Below are 21,555 nucleotides of genomic sequence, written 5' to 3' on the forward strand. Positions count from 1 at the left end.
ATTGTACATTTTTATATCAGTGGAAGCTGTTTATAATACGATGCGATAAATAACTATTCTCCCACTCAAACCAAAAAATATGAGCAACTAAAACCAAAATTTCATGTAGCAAAAACGTAAAAAAATAGCCGGGTTGCAAATTAAATTAATCTTCATTGTCCTATCCCTCTGGTTTCCCTCAGAAAACTCGAATCTTGATTGTAATTATATTGTTTCAATTTTACTTGGCTGTTATATTATGATACTTTTGAAAGATTATTATACACCTATCCAGCATGCAACTCAGGGTGATAAAGGGATAAGACAATGGCCGATAAATTGATGTAAGGCCTCATTCACGAATTACTCCTTCTAAAGATTATAATTAGTGGATGAAACGTTTGGGAACTTAATTTGATTCAATAAAAGTCCCAAAAATTGTTAAGACATCGAATAAGAAAACGTTATTCTAAAACTTTGGGGATAAGTGTGATACACAACTCAATGTCCCCTCCTTCCCTGGTGCAACTGCTAGTATCAAGTATCAGGGCGGGAGAGGACATTGGGCTGGTTATTGACACAAGTCCTCAAAGTTTTAAAAAACGTTTTCCTTATTCGATGGCTTAACAACTTTGGGGACATTTATTGAATTTTGCTTGGTTGGTTCATTAAGTGTCTAAACGTTTCAACCACTGATTATAATCTACAAAAGGAGTAATTTTGTGGGTTATCATTTGGGATGTACAATGTACATTAATTTATCGGTCATTGTCTTTAGACCCCTGATCAAGAACCCTGTCAAACTTGTAAGTTGTTGTTTTATTAACATTCCATATACAGTGTGTTTTTTTTTATGAGAACTTTTTTGAAAGCAATTTTACCCCACTTATAGTTATCAGAATTTAATGATTAATGGCTTATTTTAGGCAATTAATAGAACAACAAAAAAAATATTTCAGTTTTTTTTTTTTTAAAGTACAGTAAAATCTAAATTTCAAAACTCAGGTGTCAACATATAAAAATGGTTTTAGCGCATTTTTCTTTAAAAAATGGATTTTCTGTAGTCGACTTTGGGGGGCCAGTACTCCCTACCTGGTTGAGATATGACCTTCAAACTTTGATATGTTCTAGTACATGTCCCTAATTGTATCTGTATACATTTTTAGCTCTATATCTCAACTTTGAAGTGTTTAGCAGCCATTCTTGCAAAATGTTGATTATTTGAGCATAAGAAAAATGCGCTAAAACCATTTTTAGATGTTGACACCTAAGTTTTGAATTTTAGATTTTACTGTACTTTTTAAATAAAAACTGAAATATTTTTTTGTTGTTCTATTAATTGCCTTAAAAACCGAAGAAATTAAGCCATTAATCATTAAATTCTGATAACTATAAGTGGGGTAAAATCAGGGATAAGGGATGGGAAACGTAAGAAAATATTATTCCAGGCCTATTTTCCAACTAGGCCTAAAAAACTAGTTTCGGGATGACGCAGTAGTTAGATTTGAAAACTATGAAAAATGATGAAATAGATATTATATGAATGCAAAGAAAAAAAGTATAGAATAGAATTCAGGTAGTTGATTTCACCAATCATAAAATATAATAAAAACTTTCCAAAGAACCAATATGTTAGTGGCTTTAAGTAGAATCCCGTTATTACTTCGCCAACCCCCCCCCCCCCCCCATTTAAAAAAAAAGTTTTTTTGAGATGGTTAAATCTGATTTATTTTCAAACATTTTAAGGGGGGATCTACTTCACCCCAAAATTTGTATTTAGAAATAAACACCGCTTTAGCCCCCCAGCTTTAATAAATAAATTAAGTAGATTTGAATAAGTACATGGGTAACATTCTATCAACTAATTGTTCCATAGCATACATATAAATTAAGAATTTTTAAAAAAATTTATTTTACGTTAAATATTAACATAAAAGTTCAATTAAGTGTGCAATAATTTTTACCAAAATTAATGAAAATTTTTTTTTAACAAAACACAGTACACTTTTATTTACATATTGAACTAGTTTTGTATTTGTAATCATTTAGGTGGGTTATCAATTCCACATGAAATGTAACTTTTAAATTGTCTAAAGACAATGAGTTTTTCACATTGTTCTAAAGTATAAAATGTTTAATCCTACTCAGTCTTCAAAAAACGATCTCTCAATTTATGTTTTGCTATATGGACATTTATTAATGTGTAGATTTAATAATAAGTTGATGTGATTGAACGTCATAAATATTGTTGTCCATCTGATAGCAGAAACTTTCCATTGTTGTCTTTCTAATAGCAGAAATTTATGTTTGCTTGAATTAATTTAGCCAATAATGAACTGGGGGACGCGTTTGTTATTCATGATTGGTTAATGCTAAAAGCAAGTTTCAGGCTATTGGATATTAGCCTACAGCCAATAATGAACTGGCGAAAATGAGTTGATTTTATAGGCAAAAAAGAAAAGTTGCCCCATCACTTTAAAAAGGAGGCTGAGACCTAATTTTCGGTCAGGTTTCCCATCCCTTATCCCTGGGTAAAATTGCTTTCAAAAAAGTTCTCATAAAAAAAAACACGCTGTATATCCCAAATGTCATTTATATAACATTTCAGCTATAACAGGGAGAAGGGGAATACTGGACTATAAATTACACTAGTACCCATAGTTTATAACCACGGCATCTTATTCTTTGGTTAAAAAACTTTCTGTACTGATTAGTTGTTTTCAAACTAGCAGAATTCCAACTTTTTAATCAATAATTCATAACTCCAGAAGGATTAATTTTACTTAACGAGCGGTCATAATTTTGTAGTGTAGATGCTAATTGTTGGCAATCTTCAATTGCAGCTAAGAAATTATCTTGTAAAGTATCAAACAAACGAACACTTAAATTATAGAATATCCACGCTACAAGAAAGAAAAAAAAATTCTTATAAATGATTTATTAATTGATAAATCGACATATTTATATCATAAAGAAACATTTTAATTATAATCTATTATAATAATAATATCACAGCCGTAACAACAATGCAAAAATAATAGTTATTTATCAAATCGTATTATAGACAGCTTTCCGCGGATATAAAAAAGAAACTGTTTTGTTAGCTCTGATGGGCCGAAGTCCCGGGATTACAAAAAGGGTATTAAATTTACGATTTTTACTTTAATATTCATTGAAAATTGTCTGTAATACGATGCTTTAGATGTTTTTTTCAGTATGGCTGAGAACCAGTTCTAATCCAGCAGATATTAATCAGTTTCGAAGCCATACTTGGAAAAAATACTACACTGTAAAAAAATCTTCCAATTTATGATAATTTGGTAATATCCTTTTAGTCGATAGTTAAGCACTCATAACCTCCTTATTATCTTCATAAAAACGTATTGTAATTCTTATTTTAGGTTAAGAAAGATTCAAAATTGCCCTGAAGGGTTATTAGAGGCACAAAAAAGAAAAGGGGGCATAGAGGGGGTGGGGTAAGTGCTCCACTGGCAGATGGTTTAAAGATCTATGTTTTAGGGGGGCGGCGGATTTTAGTGATTTTAATTAATCTTAATTTTGGGTGATTTACTTTAAAAGCCATGTGTCAGGGAAAGAACAATTGATTTTGAAAAATAAATGTAATAAAATTATCATGTATGAGAATTATTTGATTACAGTGTAGATAGATATTAAAGGGTGTACACATGGGGAGAGATACAGGTTCGTAAAAATTTTAATCATTTTTTAAAAGATCTTTTTTGTTGTCTCAAACTTAGATTTTAGTCACCTAAAAATTGTATTGCTTACCTATGATAAGGTATAAGGCAAAATGTTTTTTTTTAGAGAGCAAAACTATTAATTTTAAAATAAAAATTTATGAGTACACCCTCAAATAATGGTTATTGCTTGAAAATTCAAGCTTAGCACAAAAAAAATAATTACATAAAAAAAATGAAAATTAGTCTAACAAGATATAAAAATGAGTTATATCGAGTTAAAATGATTTTCTTGACTTTTTACTAAAACATTTTTTAATAATCATAAGCAAGGAAATTAATAATAATTTTGTTTGATTTTCATATTCGGTTTTAATCAATAAAGCAAAATTTACTTCTTTAATAAACCAGGAGAAAGTATTTTAATCTAGAAACAAAGTTCATTTAAAATTAGAATGATTTGGTAGCAAAGCAAAATTTCAGTATGAAACTGATGAATTTTAAAAATAATTTTATTTTTACTATTCTAAATATAATTTTTTAGTAGATTAAACGTCATTTTTGATGTATACAGACTAACAAACAAACCTAGTGAGTTGAGAAGCCTTTGTGTTATAATAGCTAAAATCTAAAAGGAAGAATATTTTGATCAGGGTTATTGTACAAATAAGGACACAGTTAAAAGCTCTGAAACGTTTAGGAAAAATTAGGAATAGAGAAGTATTTATAGTCATTTTGTTAATTTTTAAATGAAAACTTAAGAAATTTGAAAAAAAGCTAGGAATTTTAAAAACTTACAATAATATACTCTTATTATAATATACATTTTTATATTTCAATTGCGGTGGGCTGAAATTTGAATTTTATTTTAAGTTTTTCCTATTGAAATATATGAATTGAAAATATGTCATTTTTAATTTAAATTTTGAATAAGCAATTATTTATAAATTGAACAATATATGGACATGTCAGTTTTGCTTACAATTTTAAACAGGGTGGTACCAAATAAAGTTTTGCCTTACATTTCTTAAAAAATATAATTTTACAAAGATTAATGACTATTTTTAAATATCACATCATGTGTTTTAGACTAACAATTTCATATTTACATAGATCTAATGCAAAACAAAAAATATAATAAATCTTGATTTTAGTGAATTTTTACATAAAAAAGATAAAATATTTTGATTTAATTTTGTAATCTCATAAGTATTTTGAATCATATTAATTTGTGAAATATAGAGAATAAATTACAAGGTGATGTATAAATCTTCGTGGTATTTTTTGCATTATAAAATCACCCTGTAAATGTTTTTTATCATGTTCTTTTTTTTACTAATAAAAAGCTCTTTCAATCACTCTCTATAGAGCAAAATCCTTTATTATTTTATATCTATTCAATTTAGTCTTTTAGAGATGTATTTCTATAAAAATATATTAAGCTTTTCATAGATAAACTCGCTTAACCTTTTGTAAAGTGTTTAAACTTGATATTTTAGCCTTTTCAGTCAGAGTTGTCACCCTGCTCTGAGCAGTTGACCCACTACTGGCCCCGCTGCTTGAGCTGTCGGTCGATCCAGTCGAGGGTGGCCCAGCACGGCCTTTGCCCAGGCCCATGCGAGAGTTGAGAGCAATTGATGACCCGACCCGACTGCCAGGGCTGCTAGAGATTGGCATCATGGGTTGGTGCTGGATGCTGTGGGGCCCAGAGTCGGGTTTCAGGTAGTGCTTGGGGGGTAGAGACTGCAGGGATGGGGGAGGGTCGTTGTTGTTCCTGAAATGTTTGTTTAGATTAATGTATTAGATGAAGCTTTATTCATAATTAATTCTATTATTTTGTTTCTTATCATTTAGAGAATACTTTGAGAAGTGGCTATTAGATGTCAATGGCCACCTTATGGAATTTTTCCAAACAACAAGGATGACAACACTTAGAAAGTGAAGCTCTGAATTGGTAAGATAAATTGGACTGACGTACCAACGGACGGACCGGCTCTATTTACAGAAAACTGCTCTTTTAAAAATAACCTACCTGAAATCCATTGGAGGTATGGGGGTTGGGAAGGATGTGCATGAGGGCAGGGAATATGATGGGGAGGAGTGGGCGGAGCTTCCTGAGTTCGTGGGGGTGTTATATCCAGAGTCTCCATGCATTGGCCTGAAAAAGTTTTTTTATTATCAAAAAGAATTACTTTAAAATTACATTTGTATTTTGCGCCATAAATGCTGAAGTACCCATTTTTCAAGTAGATTTTCCCTTCAATTGATACTACTTGATGCGCCCCTAGCCTCTAGATGAGGACGGATATGTCAGGAAAATAGCCCAAAACCAGGACATATAAATAAACCTACCCTAAAAGAATTGCCCATTTAGACCAGACATTTCTGAGATCTTTAGCTACAGACAAAAAATACCTTACTACTTTATAGTAGAGGATTAATTATTCTGTAGTTAGACTTTTGCTAACTAGATGTTGCTGTATTTGTATCATATAAAGACTTCATTCTTTTATACAGTGATGGATACTTTTATAGTTTGATTTTTACTCACTAGATGGTGCTATACTGTATTTTCATAACAGCCGATATATACAGTTTAGGAAGTTGAGAATAATTGTTATATTTCAAATAAATTTTTTTTTAAAGTTCTTACAATAGAGGTAATTTATAAACTTAATACTTTTTCATATCTGTATTAAAGCATAAAAAAAAACAATAATTAATTTTTGGGATTATAAGACTGAGGCAGAATAGTTTTTATATGATTAATATATCCTTTAATAATATTAGCTAATCTAATATATTTTGCTGTTCTGATAACTGAATTCATGTTTAATAGCCATTGCATTGAATTGTAATAATTCAAACCCTATTAAGACCCATTTATAATAGACATTACTATACTTAAACAAGGATCAAAATTATAACTAATAGTTTAGCATTTTTGTATGACTTTTTTTGCTTAATAGTAGAGGACTTTGGAATTAGATTATTATGGCACCCAAAATTTTATAATCATTTACTGATTTAAAACTTTGGGTTCTTTGATTGGAGCTCAGTTGGATCAAACTAGCAGTGTTCAAACTTTTCCACCTTTATTTTCATAATGAACAAAGGGGAAAGTTTTGTTCATCATCACTGGGGACGTTCATCCATTTATCGAACATTGTCTTATCCCTAAAGATATCCCTACATTTTAACTATTTTTTAAACAAACTATATGCCATTTAGTGAAAGTAGTAATAAGTGACAAAATAACGACAAAACAATGTTCTTATGATGATAGCCAACTACCATAAATGCCATACAACCATACAAGAGTGAATTATATAGTAGCAGTGCAGCTGCTCTATAAAGCTAAATGTACAACGCCCTGGTTGAAACAATGTTGTTGCAGGGAGGGAGGGCACATTGGACTGTTTATTACACTAGTCCCAAAGTTTTATAATAATGTATTCTTATTCGTTAGCCTAATAACTTTGGGGTTTTGAATTGAAATTTGATACTTTGGATCAATAAGTTGAGTGTTCAAACGTTTTAACCACTAATTGTAATCTAAAAAAGGAGTAATTTTGTGGATCATCATTGGGGATGTACATCAATTTATTGTTTATTGTCTTATCCCTTAAGATCCCTGTATATTGTTGTATATAAGGAAGTTATAATTCATTTAAACTAGCACATTAACAAGTATAATATTGACCAAAACAAAAGATTTTTAAAAGCGAAGCTTTCCTAAAATTAGGGTCGGTCCGTCCGTACTTCCGTCCGAGACAGATAGCTTTTATTCGTTAATTTAGGCATGTTAGAATTGTTCTATCGATTTCAAACTTTGCATGATGATTCCTGTAGTTTTTTGGTACGATTTAGAAAGCGTAGCAACTCTACTCTACTCTAGCATTACAAGAATGTCCGTACGTCCATTTAAAACATGTTGATTTTTTTACTCTTTTGACAACATATTTTTATGTGATCTAATTATCCGTTTGATCTGATTTTTTGCATATTGATTCCTGGGACAACTTAGAACAATATCGTAAGCGAAGCAACTCTATATTCAAGCCCTAAAAATGCAAGTATGTCCATAAACATTATCCTGTATCAAACAGTTTTTCAACAAATTTACTTACAATTTTGCTTCGACTCTTAGGTATACTTTTATATTCTGATTATTCAGTTCAGACACTATACAAGTGTTAATGTCCGTTTGTCCTACTGTTTCAGTGCTTCGTTTTTATGGATGTTGTCATCCTTGTTTAATTATAAATATTAGATTGTTGTTAAACTTATTAGATTAGCGTCATATAATTTAATGCAAATAGAATACGTGGATAAACTGGAAGGGGGAAATTTGTCGTCAATTATTGATCGGTTCGTTCATCTAGTATGAGGGAAGGGTATGGGGTAAAGGTGGAGGAAGGGGAGTATATACCGTAATTTTAACCAGCTGGTAGTATCAGAAAATCTAGTGCAACATCCAAGTAAAAATATTTTTTTTATATAAGAATCTAGAAGTAGTGTTTTCTTTTAATTTTAATAACCGCGGAAAGCTCTCTAAAATAGTATTCGTTAAATAACTAATATAATTTAATTTGAGTATCTCCCAAATTTTTAACTTGGAGAAAAATAGACCTAGAATATATAAATAGGATTGCTTTTAGAGTTCTATAATATGGTCAATAGTCAAAAAGGACAAACATTTAAGCTGCAATTGTAGATTTATAAGAAGTCCCCAAAGTTAAAGCATAAGATTTTTACAGGATTTTTATAAATACTGTAACATTTTCTTATATCAAGTTTTCTCTGCGCTTTTTTGGGCGTAAGTGTTCTTGTTATTTTTAAAGCGTGCCTACCAAAAGGGAAAGGGGACAATGGGCTGTTTTTTACACTAGTCCCCAAAGTTTTGAATTAACGTTTGGTTATTAGTTGGCTAAACAACCTTGAGGACGTTTGTTGAATTTTGATTGGTTTGTTCATTAGGTTCTGTGTCCAAATGTATCAACCACTAACTGTAACCTACAGAGGTGGTAATTTTGTGTAACATCATTGGGGGTGTACATAAATTTATCGGCAATTGTCTTATCTCTTTAGATCCCTGGTTATTAAGTCATTTCTGGGCAGTTTTGGACGTAATGGTCCTTGTTATTTTTAAAGCGTGCCCACCAGAAAAATCCTTATATTCATATCTTTACTACCAATCTTTTTTTTTAGTAGCGTAGCTACTCTATAACTGAAGAATGTCTATCAGTGTGTCAAACTTGCCAAAAAAAAGTTTTCCTGTTTTATAAATTAGTAAGTCTCGTTTTGTTTGCCATTAAAGATCTCACACTTACACATTAGGATCTTCAGTTTTGATAAGTAACGAAATAGCTTTAGGCTGTTTTTTTTAACTAAATTCTTTGCATGGTTTTAGACTACTTTTTTGAAAGCTCTATTTACCCTTTAATATGGAGATACGGAAAGTGTCATGTGTGACGTCATAAAAATTGGTCTAAATCCATCTAATTTTAGGGGTTTTCTAAACTAAATTCTTATGGATTTATACTACTTTTCTGAACCCTTAGATACAGGGACACTAGATGCTAGGGGTGCAGTCGCTAGGATGTATCCTTATACTAAAGTAACAGGATGTCTGTGTGTATGTGTGTTTGTGTGTTTGTTTGTATCGAAGGATCTCGCTAACCGCTGAACCGATCGGGTTCTCCTTAACAGGGTAGCTTCTCATAGGTCCCGGGAAGGTTTATAACTATTTTCTTGGTAGGTGGGACTAAGTCCAACACCCCCAAAAAATGAAATATACCCCCCCCCCCCCAACAAAAAAAAACATCTTCATTTTTTAACTAAAATTAAAAATGAGGGGGGGGCACCCAGCCCCTCCAAAAAAAAAATGTCCACCCCCCCCGAAAATTTATTTTTTACTTTAAAAAAAAATCTAAAATAAGAAATTGGGTTATCAAATTTGACTCCCCCCTCTTCAAATGCCGCTAGGATGTATATTAAATGATACCCGTATGTTATTAACAACTTTATTATGTTGAAATAGCTGCGCTACTTATATATAGACATAACTATCCTTGTTATGTCTTATTGGCCATTACTGATCAACTGAAAATAGTTGCCGAATGTGTACGCAGTTTCCTGGGTGTTTCCTCATCCTAGCTCAATATTTACTACTAGCTACAAATCTTCAAACTTCCCTTAAAAATCTAAATTTGAATGTATAAACGATTTATACATTATACATTATAAATTTGATTTTTTTTTGAAGTTTGAAGCTTTTTTAGCTAGTAGTAAATATTGAGCTAGGATGAGGAAACACTCGGGAAACTGCGTACACATTCGACAACTATTTTCAGTTGATCCCATTACTATTGGTATCCTATATTGGTGTTTTTACAATAATGATAAATAAATTATTAATATTTTAGCAAATCTTCTGACAGGATAGAAATCAGGGATTTAAAGAGATTAGACAACGGCCGAAAAATTTATGTACATCCCCAATAATAAAACACTAATTACCCCTTCTGGATAATAATTAGTGGTTGAAACGTTTGGAAACTCAACTAAATAAACCAATCAATAAGAATTTAATATAAGTCCCCAATGATGTTAAGCCAAAAAACAAGGGGAAAAAGGAATTAATAGACTTTGTGGACTAATGTAATAAACAGCACATTGTCCCCTCTCTCTGTGTAATTTTGGTTGTATCAATGGAACGTCTATCCTTGGCCAAAATTAAGGCTATTAGAAGCTTTAATTACATGCTATACCCATTGGCCTAACTCTCACGGATACAGAGATAAGACAATGACATATAAATTTACCTCCCCCCATCCAAAAGTAGTGTTTTAATCCTTTATACAATTCAAATGGTCTATAAAGACTATATTGTATTCGATAAAAGTGGCCATAGCTAACATGATATTGGCATTTTGTTCTAAGATCAACTATTGGTTTAGTCAAAATTGTGGTAAATGTGTCGTTGTAATGTCCACATAAATATGTAGTTAAGTTTGGTGCAAACAGACAGACAGACAGACATCATATTACTTTGATTTAAGGGTAATATTATTTGTGTAAATTTGTTGGATTGGGGAAAAGGGGAGATTATTTTATTTTCCATTTTCCTTTCCCTATATCCTTATAGCCAATAGCACACTTCTATGTAATATTTGGAAAATTAGTCAAAATTAATTGAATCATTAATATGCGAAGCTTATCTGGCGTTATCCTTTTTTTTCATTTTTTTTCAATTTTGTACCCCTCCCCCCCCCCTCCCCCCCCCCCCGACTACCGACGAACAACTATTTTAGGTTAGGTTAGGTTTTAGGCTAGGGAGCCGAGCGCTGCGGCTAGGCAGGCAAGGGGGCCGAGCGCTGCGGCTAGGCAGGCTAGGGAGCCGAGCGCTGCGGCCAGAGTTCATAGTTCGCTGTCGGGGGGGGGGGGGGGGGGGGGGGTACTCAAATTTTCAATATTGAAAAAAAAATTTCTAAGAGGATAATACCGCTTATCTATAATAATTAGGGTCTGTATGTCGTTTCACTTGCAAGGTATTTTGTTGAACGATCCGTTCAGTAGATATTAGCAGACATATATTATACATAAATACATACATACAGACAAAGACAGACAAAAACCCTATTACTTTTTAGCAATATTAATAACAAAGTAACTGATGTCTATCTGTTTGTCTGTGTGTTTATCTATGTGTTTGTATGTTTGTACCGAAGGATCTCGCTAACCGCTGAACCGATCGGGTTCTTCTTAACAGGGTAGCTTCTCATAGGTCCCGGGAAGATGTATAATCATTTTGGAGGAGGTTACCACCACCCTCACGAGAAAAATCACAAAAAAATCAAACTCTTATTTTTACGTAGAGACTTGAACGCATTTAAAGTGCCCTTAGAGGCTTCTAGGGTCGTAACCGGTTTCTTAATAAGCAAATGAGTCGTATTATTTTTTTTTTAATTCTGACTTTTAGATAGATATCTTAGGTATTTAATTACAATAAAATGGTCAACAAATGGGCTTTAATTTAAAATTGACCTATATATACCAAAATGACCCAAATACAATGTTTAATTGGGCCTAATTTTTATGTATACCGTTATGGTAACTTTTAAAAAGGAGAGATTATTCTTAGCAGGGTTTCTTGAGGGATAAGACAATAGAAGATAAAATGTAACTTAATGTTCATTCCCAATGATAATAAATAAAATCACTACCCCTTGTTTAAAATTATTGACTAAAAAGGTTGTTCATGCTAGTTTGAACAGACCAATCAATATTCAATAATAGCAACCAAGGTTTTCAAGCAAACCAATGAGAGAACGAATTCACAAAATGTTGGGTACCAGTGTCCAACTTATAGTCCAATGTCCGCTCCCTCCCTACCAAAATTTTGGGTACCAGTGTAACTTATAGTCCAATGTCCGCTCCCTCCCTTCCAAAAAAGTACAAACTTAAAGTCCAATGTCCGCTCCCTCCCTACCAAAAAAAGGGCAAACTTATAGTCCAATGTCTGCTCCCTCCCTACCAAAAAAGGACAAACTTGGGACCATTTAGACAAAAATCTGAGCAATTTCTAGTCTAATGTCCGCTCCCTCCCTACCAAAAAAGGACAAACTTCTAGTCCAATGTCCGCTCCCTCTCTACCAAAAAAGGACAAACTTGGGACCATTTAGACAAAAATCTGAGCAACATTTAGTAGATTCATATCGATTTATAGCGTTGCTTCTCAATTTTAGAACCTCGGCTACTCACTATTTGGGTAATGTTTGTCCGTTAGTTCTTCTTTCCAACTTGGGCTGATATTTCATGATATGACTTTGATTTCATTGAGGGATGGAATATTAGGCTGTTTATTACACTAGTTCCCAAAGTTTAATAATAATGTTTTCTTATTCGTTTGCTCAAAAACCATTGGACTTTTTGTTAATTTTGATTGGCTGGTTGAAAAGTTGATTGTTCAAAGGTTTCAACCACCAATTGTAATTTACAGAGGGGATAATTTTGTGAATAATCATTTGGGATGTACATTAATTTATTGGTCATTGTCTTATCCCTTTAGATCCATGCTTTGACTTTTAACGTTTGACTTTTTTTGTTAATTAATTTCTTTGAAATATCTAATTCAACTTTACTGTTTTTCTTTTTTTATATAAAACTTAAATTGGTTTGCTGTGTATACACGCTACATATTGGGGCAGGTTTTTGGCTATTTTCGAAGAGATGGTTATCACATATCGTATCATTTAAGCTAATCTAAAAAAAATAATTTTTCTGGAAAGATTAATTTGTATTTTCAAGCTTATAATTAAAAAATATTTTCAAAATTAAGAAATACACTTCCTTTTTAAAATTCAGTTTTTTTTCAAAGAATTTGTTAGTCATATGTGGTTGTATTTATGTTTGTACAAAACTAAAAAAAACCTAAGACTTTAAATTAACAAGGATGACAACATCCATAAGTACCAAACACAAAAAATTATTGAATAACAATTTATAGACAATATGGGCATATGCAATAGGAATATTCACTAGAAATTTCAGCTATCTTTCTCAAACAGCAGCCAAGAAAATAGCGTTACGGACTGACAGACAGACGACATGACTGACGGACAGACAGAGTAAATTATAGAGTAGGTTCGCTACTAAAAATAGAAAATCCTAAACCCGTCTTTTAGCAGTTTTGTAAGAATTCATGTTGACAGATAACATCTAAAAATCATCAATTTTTCTGCCAATTTTTATTTCCAACATTCTAGTAACATAAAGTGTGCATGTCGGTCAACCAAAAAAGAATGCTTCAATTTGCAAAATAAGTATTTTGTCAGGTATCTAAAGGGATAAGACAATGGCCGATAAATTGTTGTATATCCCAAATGATGATACACAAAATTAACCCTTCTGTTGATTACAATTAGAGTTCAAAACATTTGGACACTCAACTTAATGAACCAACCAATCAAAATTCAATAAAAGTCCCCAAGGTTGTTAAGAGAAACGTTATTATAATAGTTTGGGGACTGGTGTAATTAACAGCCCAATGACCCCTTCCTCCTTGGTATTTTGTACTAATATTGTCTTATAAAGAGTTTAGTTATAGTTTTATTAGATTTGACTGTCATAAAATTGCGTGAAGGGTGTTTTTAACAACATTTTACAAATACATTAGATTACCTTACTCAAACCTTTGAAACCTTCAAATTTACTTTCTCAAAAAAAACTTGGACGTCCATGAAGCGAGCCATGTCAAATTTCCAAAATGCAATAAGGAAATTGTGCTATTTTACATATGTCATGTTGCTTTGCCGAAACACTTACATGACTACATGACATCGAAGGTCAGATATTTCCTTGGACACTGCGGGTCCAGTTTTTATAGAAATATATATTACTTAACCCAAACTGTATTATAACTAAAGATGTTAAGAAATGGTTCCTACTGCTGCTATTTCAGGCGCCTTATGTAGGTTGGAAGAATGTCTTAGCCCATTATTATTCTTAGCTCATTGCTATGATTATTTAGAACTTACAGTCAAAATTATGAAATCAAAGGGTCTGATAGATGATAAAATTGCTTGAATTTAGAGCAATTGATTTTTTTCTATTGCATGGTACATTTGTCTGAACGGTTCCATTTTTCCATTTTTTTATTTTTAAAAACCCGACTAAAAAGATTTTTACAAAGATAAGCACTACGCTAGTGCTAACCAATTTAAAAAGAAAGAAAATTGGGTAAAAAACGCTAAAAATTTTAACAACTTTTTTACAATCATTTTTACATTTTTCGCTCACTGTTAATGTAATTAAAAAGTTCAATCTTTTTTTTAAGTTTTGAAAACTTTTACTTGTTCAAATATAATTAATCAATTAGAATATAAAATTATACCACAACCTTAACTTGTTTTGCTGTAATTGTTACAAAAAAGAAAAAGAAAAAAGCCTTTATATATAGAATATAGCCTAAAACTATACTAAAGGCTAAAACTTACAATTGAAATAGCCTAAAACCAACTCATGACCAAAGATAAGCTTTTCTAACATGATGAACCCAAAGCTAAATCTGCAGATAAAGCAAAACTTTACAGTCTTAACTACTTTCTATAATAAATAAGGATAAGAGGGGGGGGGTCTCTACTTGACTAGGCACTTTGAGGGAAACGACTTTCATTTAAAACTCTTTGTTATTTTCCTTCCTGTTGAACTATTTGTTATTAATGTCTTAAATACTTTTTAAATGGTGTTGATATTGACCTTCGATGGATAGGGAAAAACTTTCGAAAAAAATATTTATTTTGAAATTAACCTGCTTGCAATATGTCGATATATCAAGGTTTTTTGTCGACTATTTGGCTTAGATAAAAGCGGCCTTGGCTGACATAAAATGGATATTCAATTTTTTTATTATCTTTTTTACAATTATTACATCGACATTGTTTTTTTCTGTCCTTCAATCCTATTCTCTAGGGAGGTCAAAAAAAATAGCCTAAAACCTCAACCAGAATTTATATTTCTTCCTAGACAATTTGAATCTATATTTTTAGACAAAAAAACCTTACTACTTTTTATTATAGATTAGATCGCATTAAAAAAGTTCATGTTCCATATGAAATGAACAAATTGCCCAATTGCTTTGGGTTATTAGTACATTATATCTGCTTATGGACATAGATAAATCTTGTATAGATTATATCATAAAGCATATATAAAAAGATCATGAAAGTCATGAAAAATATAGGAAAAAATCCTATTTAAATATCCTATTTTAACTTTTATAATTTAGGTTTTAGATTACCTTCCGTAGGAAAGAAAAAGGACAGGCAATCTTTTTGTAATTAGAGTGTTACTACAATATAGATGTTTTTTTTGTTTTTACTACCTATAGTGTTCTTATGTATAAGGATAAAATACAACCTTATGTATTTAAAGGGGTATAAGGATCTGTGGTCATACACTTATTAGAACACCTGCCATACTTGGCGATGGGGAGGTAATAATGAGGAGCCATAAGGATACATTACAACTGATGTATTTAAAAGCGAATAAGGATCAGTGGTAATACACTTATTAGGACACCTGCCATACTTGGCGATGGGGAGGTAATAATAAGGAGCACTCAGGAGATGTGTGGTCAAAGCATGATGTGTTTAAATGTAAAGCTTGAGCTAGTTCTAGTGGATAAACTAAAAATTAGGGGCTACGCCCCTACAGGTCTCAATGGGCATTAGTATTGAAGATGGGAGGGGGGGGGGGGGGGGGTGAGTCGAACCTTCCACATTCAATATCAGTTTAAAAAAGAAAAAGTAAAACAAAGTGGGGACTTTCTTTTTAAAGTGTGGTGGTATTCTCCCCCAAAATAGTTATAAACCTTCCAAGAACTATGAAAAGCCATATTGTAAACGAAAACAATGTCAGTTCCGAGGTTATTTTTGTATAAATGCGTAGTAAATACTTACTTGTCTAAAGCCGATGGTTTGACCAAAGAGACCTTGCTAGACGTCACAGAAGCTACAGATCTAAAAATAAATTTAGGTTAACGTTAAATGTAAAAATAAATTTAGCGATAAGAGGGTTACATCTTATTTTTCATTGCCTTAACACTGTATCCTTCTTATTAATCTTTAGTAGAAGTGCAATTACGCTAAAACTAAAGATTGGGTTGAATTGTGTATTGGTTAGCCCCACAGGGTTGCACGTATAGGACCCACAGCGGTTTATCATTAAAAAGTACTACCTTCCCCCTTATTTCCAATTTATTACCAAAAATAAGTGGGAAGGGTTATTGTGCTAGATAGGCAATTTGATAAAAAAAACACCACAATAAAAGGTTTACTTACCTGATATTCAACGCATTATTAGCCAGATAGCCAGCCAGGAAGCCCAGGGCTAGTGTAAGGAGGCCGGTCAGCACTACAGCAAGGACTAGCGTACTCATAGGGTAGTACCGCTCATCGTTGGATCCTATAAAAGATTATGAATTAAGAATTATGCCATGTTAGACTTGTAAATAAACATTTGATTATTTGATTTGAAACTGCTATACTACCTATCATTGGTCATTTGTATAAGTATGGAGTCATTTTTTATAGGGACTGTAAGCTGCTTCGTATCGACTAGGTTTTATTGAACTTATTGTCCTCGGACGAAGGGGAAATTAGACTGTAAATTACACTGGTACCCAAAGTTTAATTACCTTAAATTATTTGGGTGCTTTTTAAAAATTTTTATTGGTTGGTTCCAAATTAGCTGTGTTTAAACTTTTCAACCAAATACTTTCATCTACAAAAGGGATAAGTTAGTTTTGTTATTGTTAAAATTTTACTTTTAACTTTTCAGTTAGTTAAAATAATTTTAAGAAAATTTTAATTCTTATTAAACTTTTGTTTGAAATTACCTTCTATTTTGTATCTTATTCCAATTAAGATAAATTATATCAGCTATGAAGTACTAACAACATAAAAAGCTATTAGAATAAGGTCAATTCATGGAAGGGGGATACATTGAGCTGTTTATTATAATAGTACGTACAGTTTTATAATAACATTTCCTTATTGGTTAGCTTAACAAGTGTGGGGACTTTTATTTAATTATTATTGGTTGGTGCATTTAGTTGATTTCCAAACGTTTCAACCACTAATTTTAATCTACAGAAGGGGCAATTTTGTGTTTCATCAATTTATCAGCCAATGCCCTATCCCTTTAGATCCCTGCAATAAGCCTCTATAAATATGTATAGCTTTTCTGTAGCCATAGTATGAAACTATTTTAATGATTTTAAATAATTGTTGGAGTGTTTTTATCAAACAGTGAAAACTGAAAACTGTTATTGTAATTTTTAGTTCGTCCGTCAGTCCCTAACGAAAGTGATTTTCTCGGCTGTTAATGAAGATAGACAGCTAATATTTAAGTGACGATTCCTATGACATATCCACATCTACATTATAAATTGTCCGTCTGTCTGTCATAATTTTAAAGAGCTAAATCTTATTTTTTAAACTTAATACTCTATACTCTATAACTCACTTATCCGTTTTATATCTTTTTGAAATATGCTTCTTATTTGTGTTGCCATTCTTATTTTTACATTTTTGAAAAGAAAAAAAACACTTTCAAGAGACCTAATAGCTAATTTAAACTTTTTTGGTAGTTTTGTATAAATATAATGTTATTATTTGAATTACATACATACGTACATAGTATAATTGTTTGAAAGCTATATGTGCTAATGATCTTTTCGTCAGGGATACAGATATAGCAATTGAAGATAAACTTTTTTTTAGTCAAAACCGAAAGCGAACCATAAAAAAATATAAATAAATCTTATTTTTATGCTTATGCTGAGTTAGGTTAGGCTAGATTATGTTTGAAAAGCTATGCTTGGCTAAAAATTCCCGTAGGGGTTAACAATAGTATTTGTAGGAAGGGAGGTTTATTTTTTTAAAACAAAAAACAGGCTTTTCTACAGTAAGAAAATACTTTATTTTTTCTCTTATTAAATCCTATTATATAAAGTGCTAAACTTTTTTTTGTCTGTTGCGAAGGATCTCGCTAACCGCTGAACAGATTTGGTTTTCTTTAGAGGGAAGATCATTATAGGACCTGAGATGGTATTAAGCTATTAGGTATAAGTCTGGATATGGTTTTAGTCTATTTTTCTGTCTTCCTATATCCCTGCGAATATAGAGCCCCTAGATGCTAGAGGAGCAGCCGCTAGTTCCAACTATATTGTAACTAGAAATAGTTGTTTAGTCCCCCATGAAAACAGCCTAAGACCAATCACAGACATTCATAAAGCTTCCCTAAAATTTACAACCAACTAGGATCTTCATTTTCTTAGACATCTAGCTTCAGATAAAAAAAAACCTTACTGCTTTATATTATGGGATTTTATTCTATTAACTTTAGTTGTCCTATATCTGAATCCCTGCAATAGTAATCAAAATGTAAATATTTGATTTCCAAATGTATGGAATTATTTATTGTTTGGATAGGTATTTGGACTTGCAGTAATTGTTATCAAAGACAAAGCTCCTCTACTGTAAAGGAATTTCCGTCCGTAGGCTAACGTAAAGCTCTTATTTTGACCAGTAAAACCTAGAAACGTTCTATTTTCTCTATATTTCTCGCTTTTTATCTCTCCCTTTCTCTCTGTCTATCTCTCCTTTAAAATTTATTTAGGCTCTAAAATGATCTAGATCTTTTTTGAGTCCATTAAATTATTCCATATATGAAAATGTTATGTATGATTATATGCATAATGCCTTCTTTTCATAGATTACTAAGAGCTGAAAAAAGTGCCCTCATTTAAAAAACCCAAAATTAGGCTATTTGCATTTAATTTAAACATTACATTATATTCCTCATTGACAACAATCATAGCATGCTCTTTAATTTTATGCATTAAAGACTTCATAATGGTATGATATGCCATTCTACTTAGTAATCTATGTTTTTATCAAAGTATAGGGATTAGACCAAAATAGGCTGAAGGGTAAAAAGCTTTTTGAAGCGTAACAACTCTTTAAATGGCCTAAAACCTGACAAGGTAGAGTTCAACAACTTTCTGTTATTTTACTGGACTCACAAACAAACATCCTTCCACTTTAGTATACATAAGGAAAAATGTCAGTCAGAGAGAGAGAGAGAGAGAGAGAGAGAGAGAGAGAGAGAGAGAGAGAGAGAGAGAGAGAGAGAGAGAGAGAGAGAGAGAGAGAGAGAGAGAGAGAGAGAGAGAGAGAGAGAGAGAGATAGAGAGAGAGAGAGAGAGAGAGAGAAAGAGAGAGAGAGAGAGAGAGAGAGAGAGAGATAGAGAGAGAGAGAGAGAGAGAGAGAGAGAGAGAGAGAGAGAGAGAGAGAGAGAGAGAGAGAAAGGAGAGTAAGGGAAGAGTAAGGGGAGAGTAAGAAGAAAGAGGGGACATAGAACCAAAAAGAGAGCTTCATTACAGAAAGACTTAAAAAACAGACTAACAGACATTTTTTATAGAATAGCTTTGACCCCAAACACAAAATTGCTAGAAATGATTATACTATAAAAACATATAAATTAAATAAACTGTTTATAATAAAATACATTTGTAATATTTCCACTAATTCATTTAGTTAACAAAAACATATACATATATCCAAATTAACAATAAAAGAATGGTTAGTTTAAGCATGGAGAGTGGAAACATTGGACTGTAAAACACACTGGTACCCAAAGTTTTACAACCTCGTTACCTTGGCATAAAATCTTTGGGTACTTTTATTGAATTGTGATTGAATAATTCCAAACTAGTGGTGTCTAAACTTTTCAACCAATTTTGATCTACAGAAGGGGTTATTTTGTTTATATATTCAATTAACGTCTCCTATATATAATAATACGATTATTAGAATAGTAATAATAGGTACCTCGGGGCTGAAAAAAACTGGTTTAAATCTTATAAGTGTACATTCTATATCCGCGGAAAGCTATTTATAATACGATGCGAGAAATAACTATTCTAGTATTGATGCTATATAGTTGACAGAATAACATTGTAAACAAAAAGTAGATATAAAGTAGCTGCGCTACTTACAAAAGCATTATCAAAATGGATATATTATTAATTGGATAATACAACAGATTTTCATGTTCTCTAATAAAGTGAAACTCACGGCGGGCTAAAATAACGATTTCCCCTACCATCCCATTTACCCCATCTACTCCCCTTCTACTGAATGAAAGAACTGACCAACAAATGAGTTTAATGTTAGCAACACATTTTGCCCTGCCAATATATCTACGTATTCTATATCCATTGTTATCAATGATTAGGCTAAATTAATAGTTCAACTAATTTTAAACTAAAAACAATTATATGTTAGTTAACTGTAGTTCATTTTTAACATTTAATTCTTATTTAAAGCATCGTTTTAATGACAGTTATCTGTGGATAGTAGAATGAAAAAAATATAGGCTTAAATATAACCATGAAGGGTGAGGACATTAGGCTGTTTATTACACTAGTCCCTAAAGTTTTTTGCTGATGTTTTCTTATTTGTTTGATCAACAATATTGAGAACTTTTATTGAATTTTAATTGGTTGGTTCTTTGTGTTTGGTGTCCAAACGTTTCAACAGCTAAATGTAATTTTGTGTATCGTCATTGGTTATGTTCATCAATTAATCGTTCATTGTCGTATCACTTTAGATTCCTGATTTATTCCAGTTTTGATGGCTCAAATTTTTTTGCCTTTTATTATATTATTTTGTATTATAATTGTATTTTTCGTTGCCATAAAAATTTTAAAAATTACAAAAATCCAAAACCATTAATATAAAAAGATAATTATAAGATCCCCTTAAGCCTAGAATTTTATAAAACTCAACAAGACTATTAAAAGCTAAAGATTTATGTATCAAATTGTTACGGATAAAAGTTCTGAAAATAATTTATTCAAGAGTTTAGGAGTAGATACGTATTTCTAGCAGTAATTTCTAAAGTTTCATATAATTAAAGGAAATAATCTTTCTTATGTTTGAAATAAGTTGAAAAAAAGGAGAGTGGGTTAGTAGACCCCCTCCCCTTATTATTATTTCTTAAATAAAAGGGTTTTGTTGCCCAACAGGGACTTTTAGAGAAAACACTATCTTTAAAGAACACCTAGCCCTATCTCTCATTAAGCTTGTAAAGCTTTATCAAATGGTTTAAAATAGTTTAATGGTCGATCACAAATAAATCTCAACGTAATTCTACAAGTTTTGACAAAAGAAAATCGTTGAAAAATACGTATTTTGGATTATCCACAGGGAGGAAGGGAGGGGACAATGGCAGTTGGTGAAACAACCAATAATTAAAAATGCCAATGTTTCCCACAAATAGTGAGGGAAAATTGTTTTCTCGTAT

At 31.7% G+C, this 21,555-nt stretch overlaps 1 protein-coding gene across 2 annotated transcripts in view; it reads right to left on the reverse strand.

Annotated features, from left to right (window-relative positions):
* Positions 1-2,902: 2,902 nt before the first annotated feature.
* The window catches only part of LOC145334954 (semaphorin-1A-like), a 197,579-nt gene continuing 178,926 nt past the window's right edge, over positions 2,903-21,555 (reverse strand). For both annotated transcript variants that reach the window (XM_080180594.1, XM_080180595.1), the window contains 4 exons: positions 16,523-16,646; positions 16,142-16,201; positions 5,710-5,835; positions 2,903-5,451 (listed from right to left, as the gene is read on the reverse strand). In XM_080180594.1, the coding sequence (XP_080036720.1) occupies positions 5,124-5,451; positions 5,710-5,835; positions 16,142-16,201; positions 16,523-16,646 (638 nt within the window). In that variant the 3' untranslated portion in view covers positions 2,903-5,123. The remainder of the gene's footprint in view (positions 5,452-5,709; positions 5,836-16,141; positions 16,202-16,522; positions 16,647-21,555) is intronic.

This window comes from Acartia tonsa, chromosome 13 (genome assembly GCF_053477335.1).
Source record: "Acartia tonsa isolate MP-2025a chromosome 13, ASM5347733v1, whole genome shotgun sequence".
Classification (NCBI taxonomy): domain Eukaryota; kingdom Metazoa; phylum Arthropoda; class Copepoda; order Calanoida; family Acartiidae; genus Acartia; species Acartia tonsa.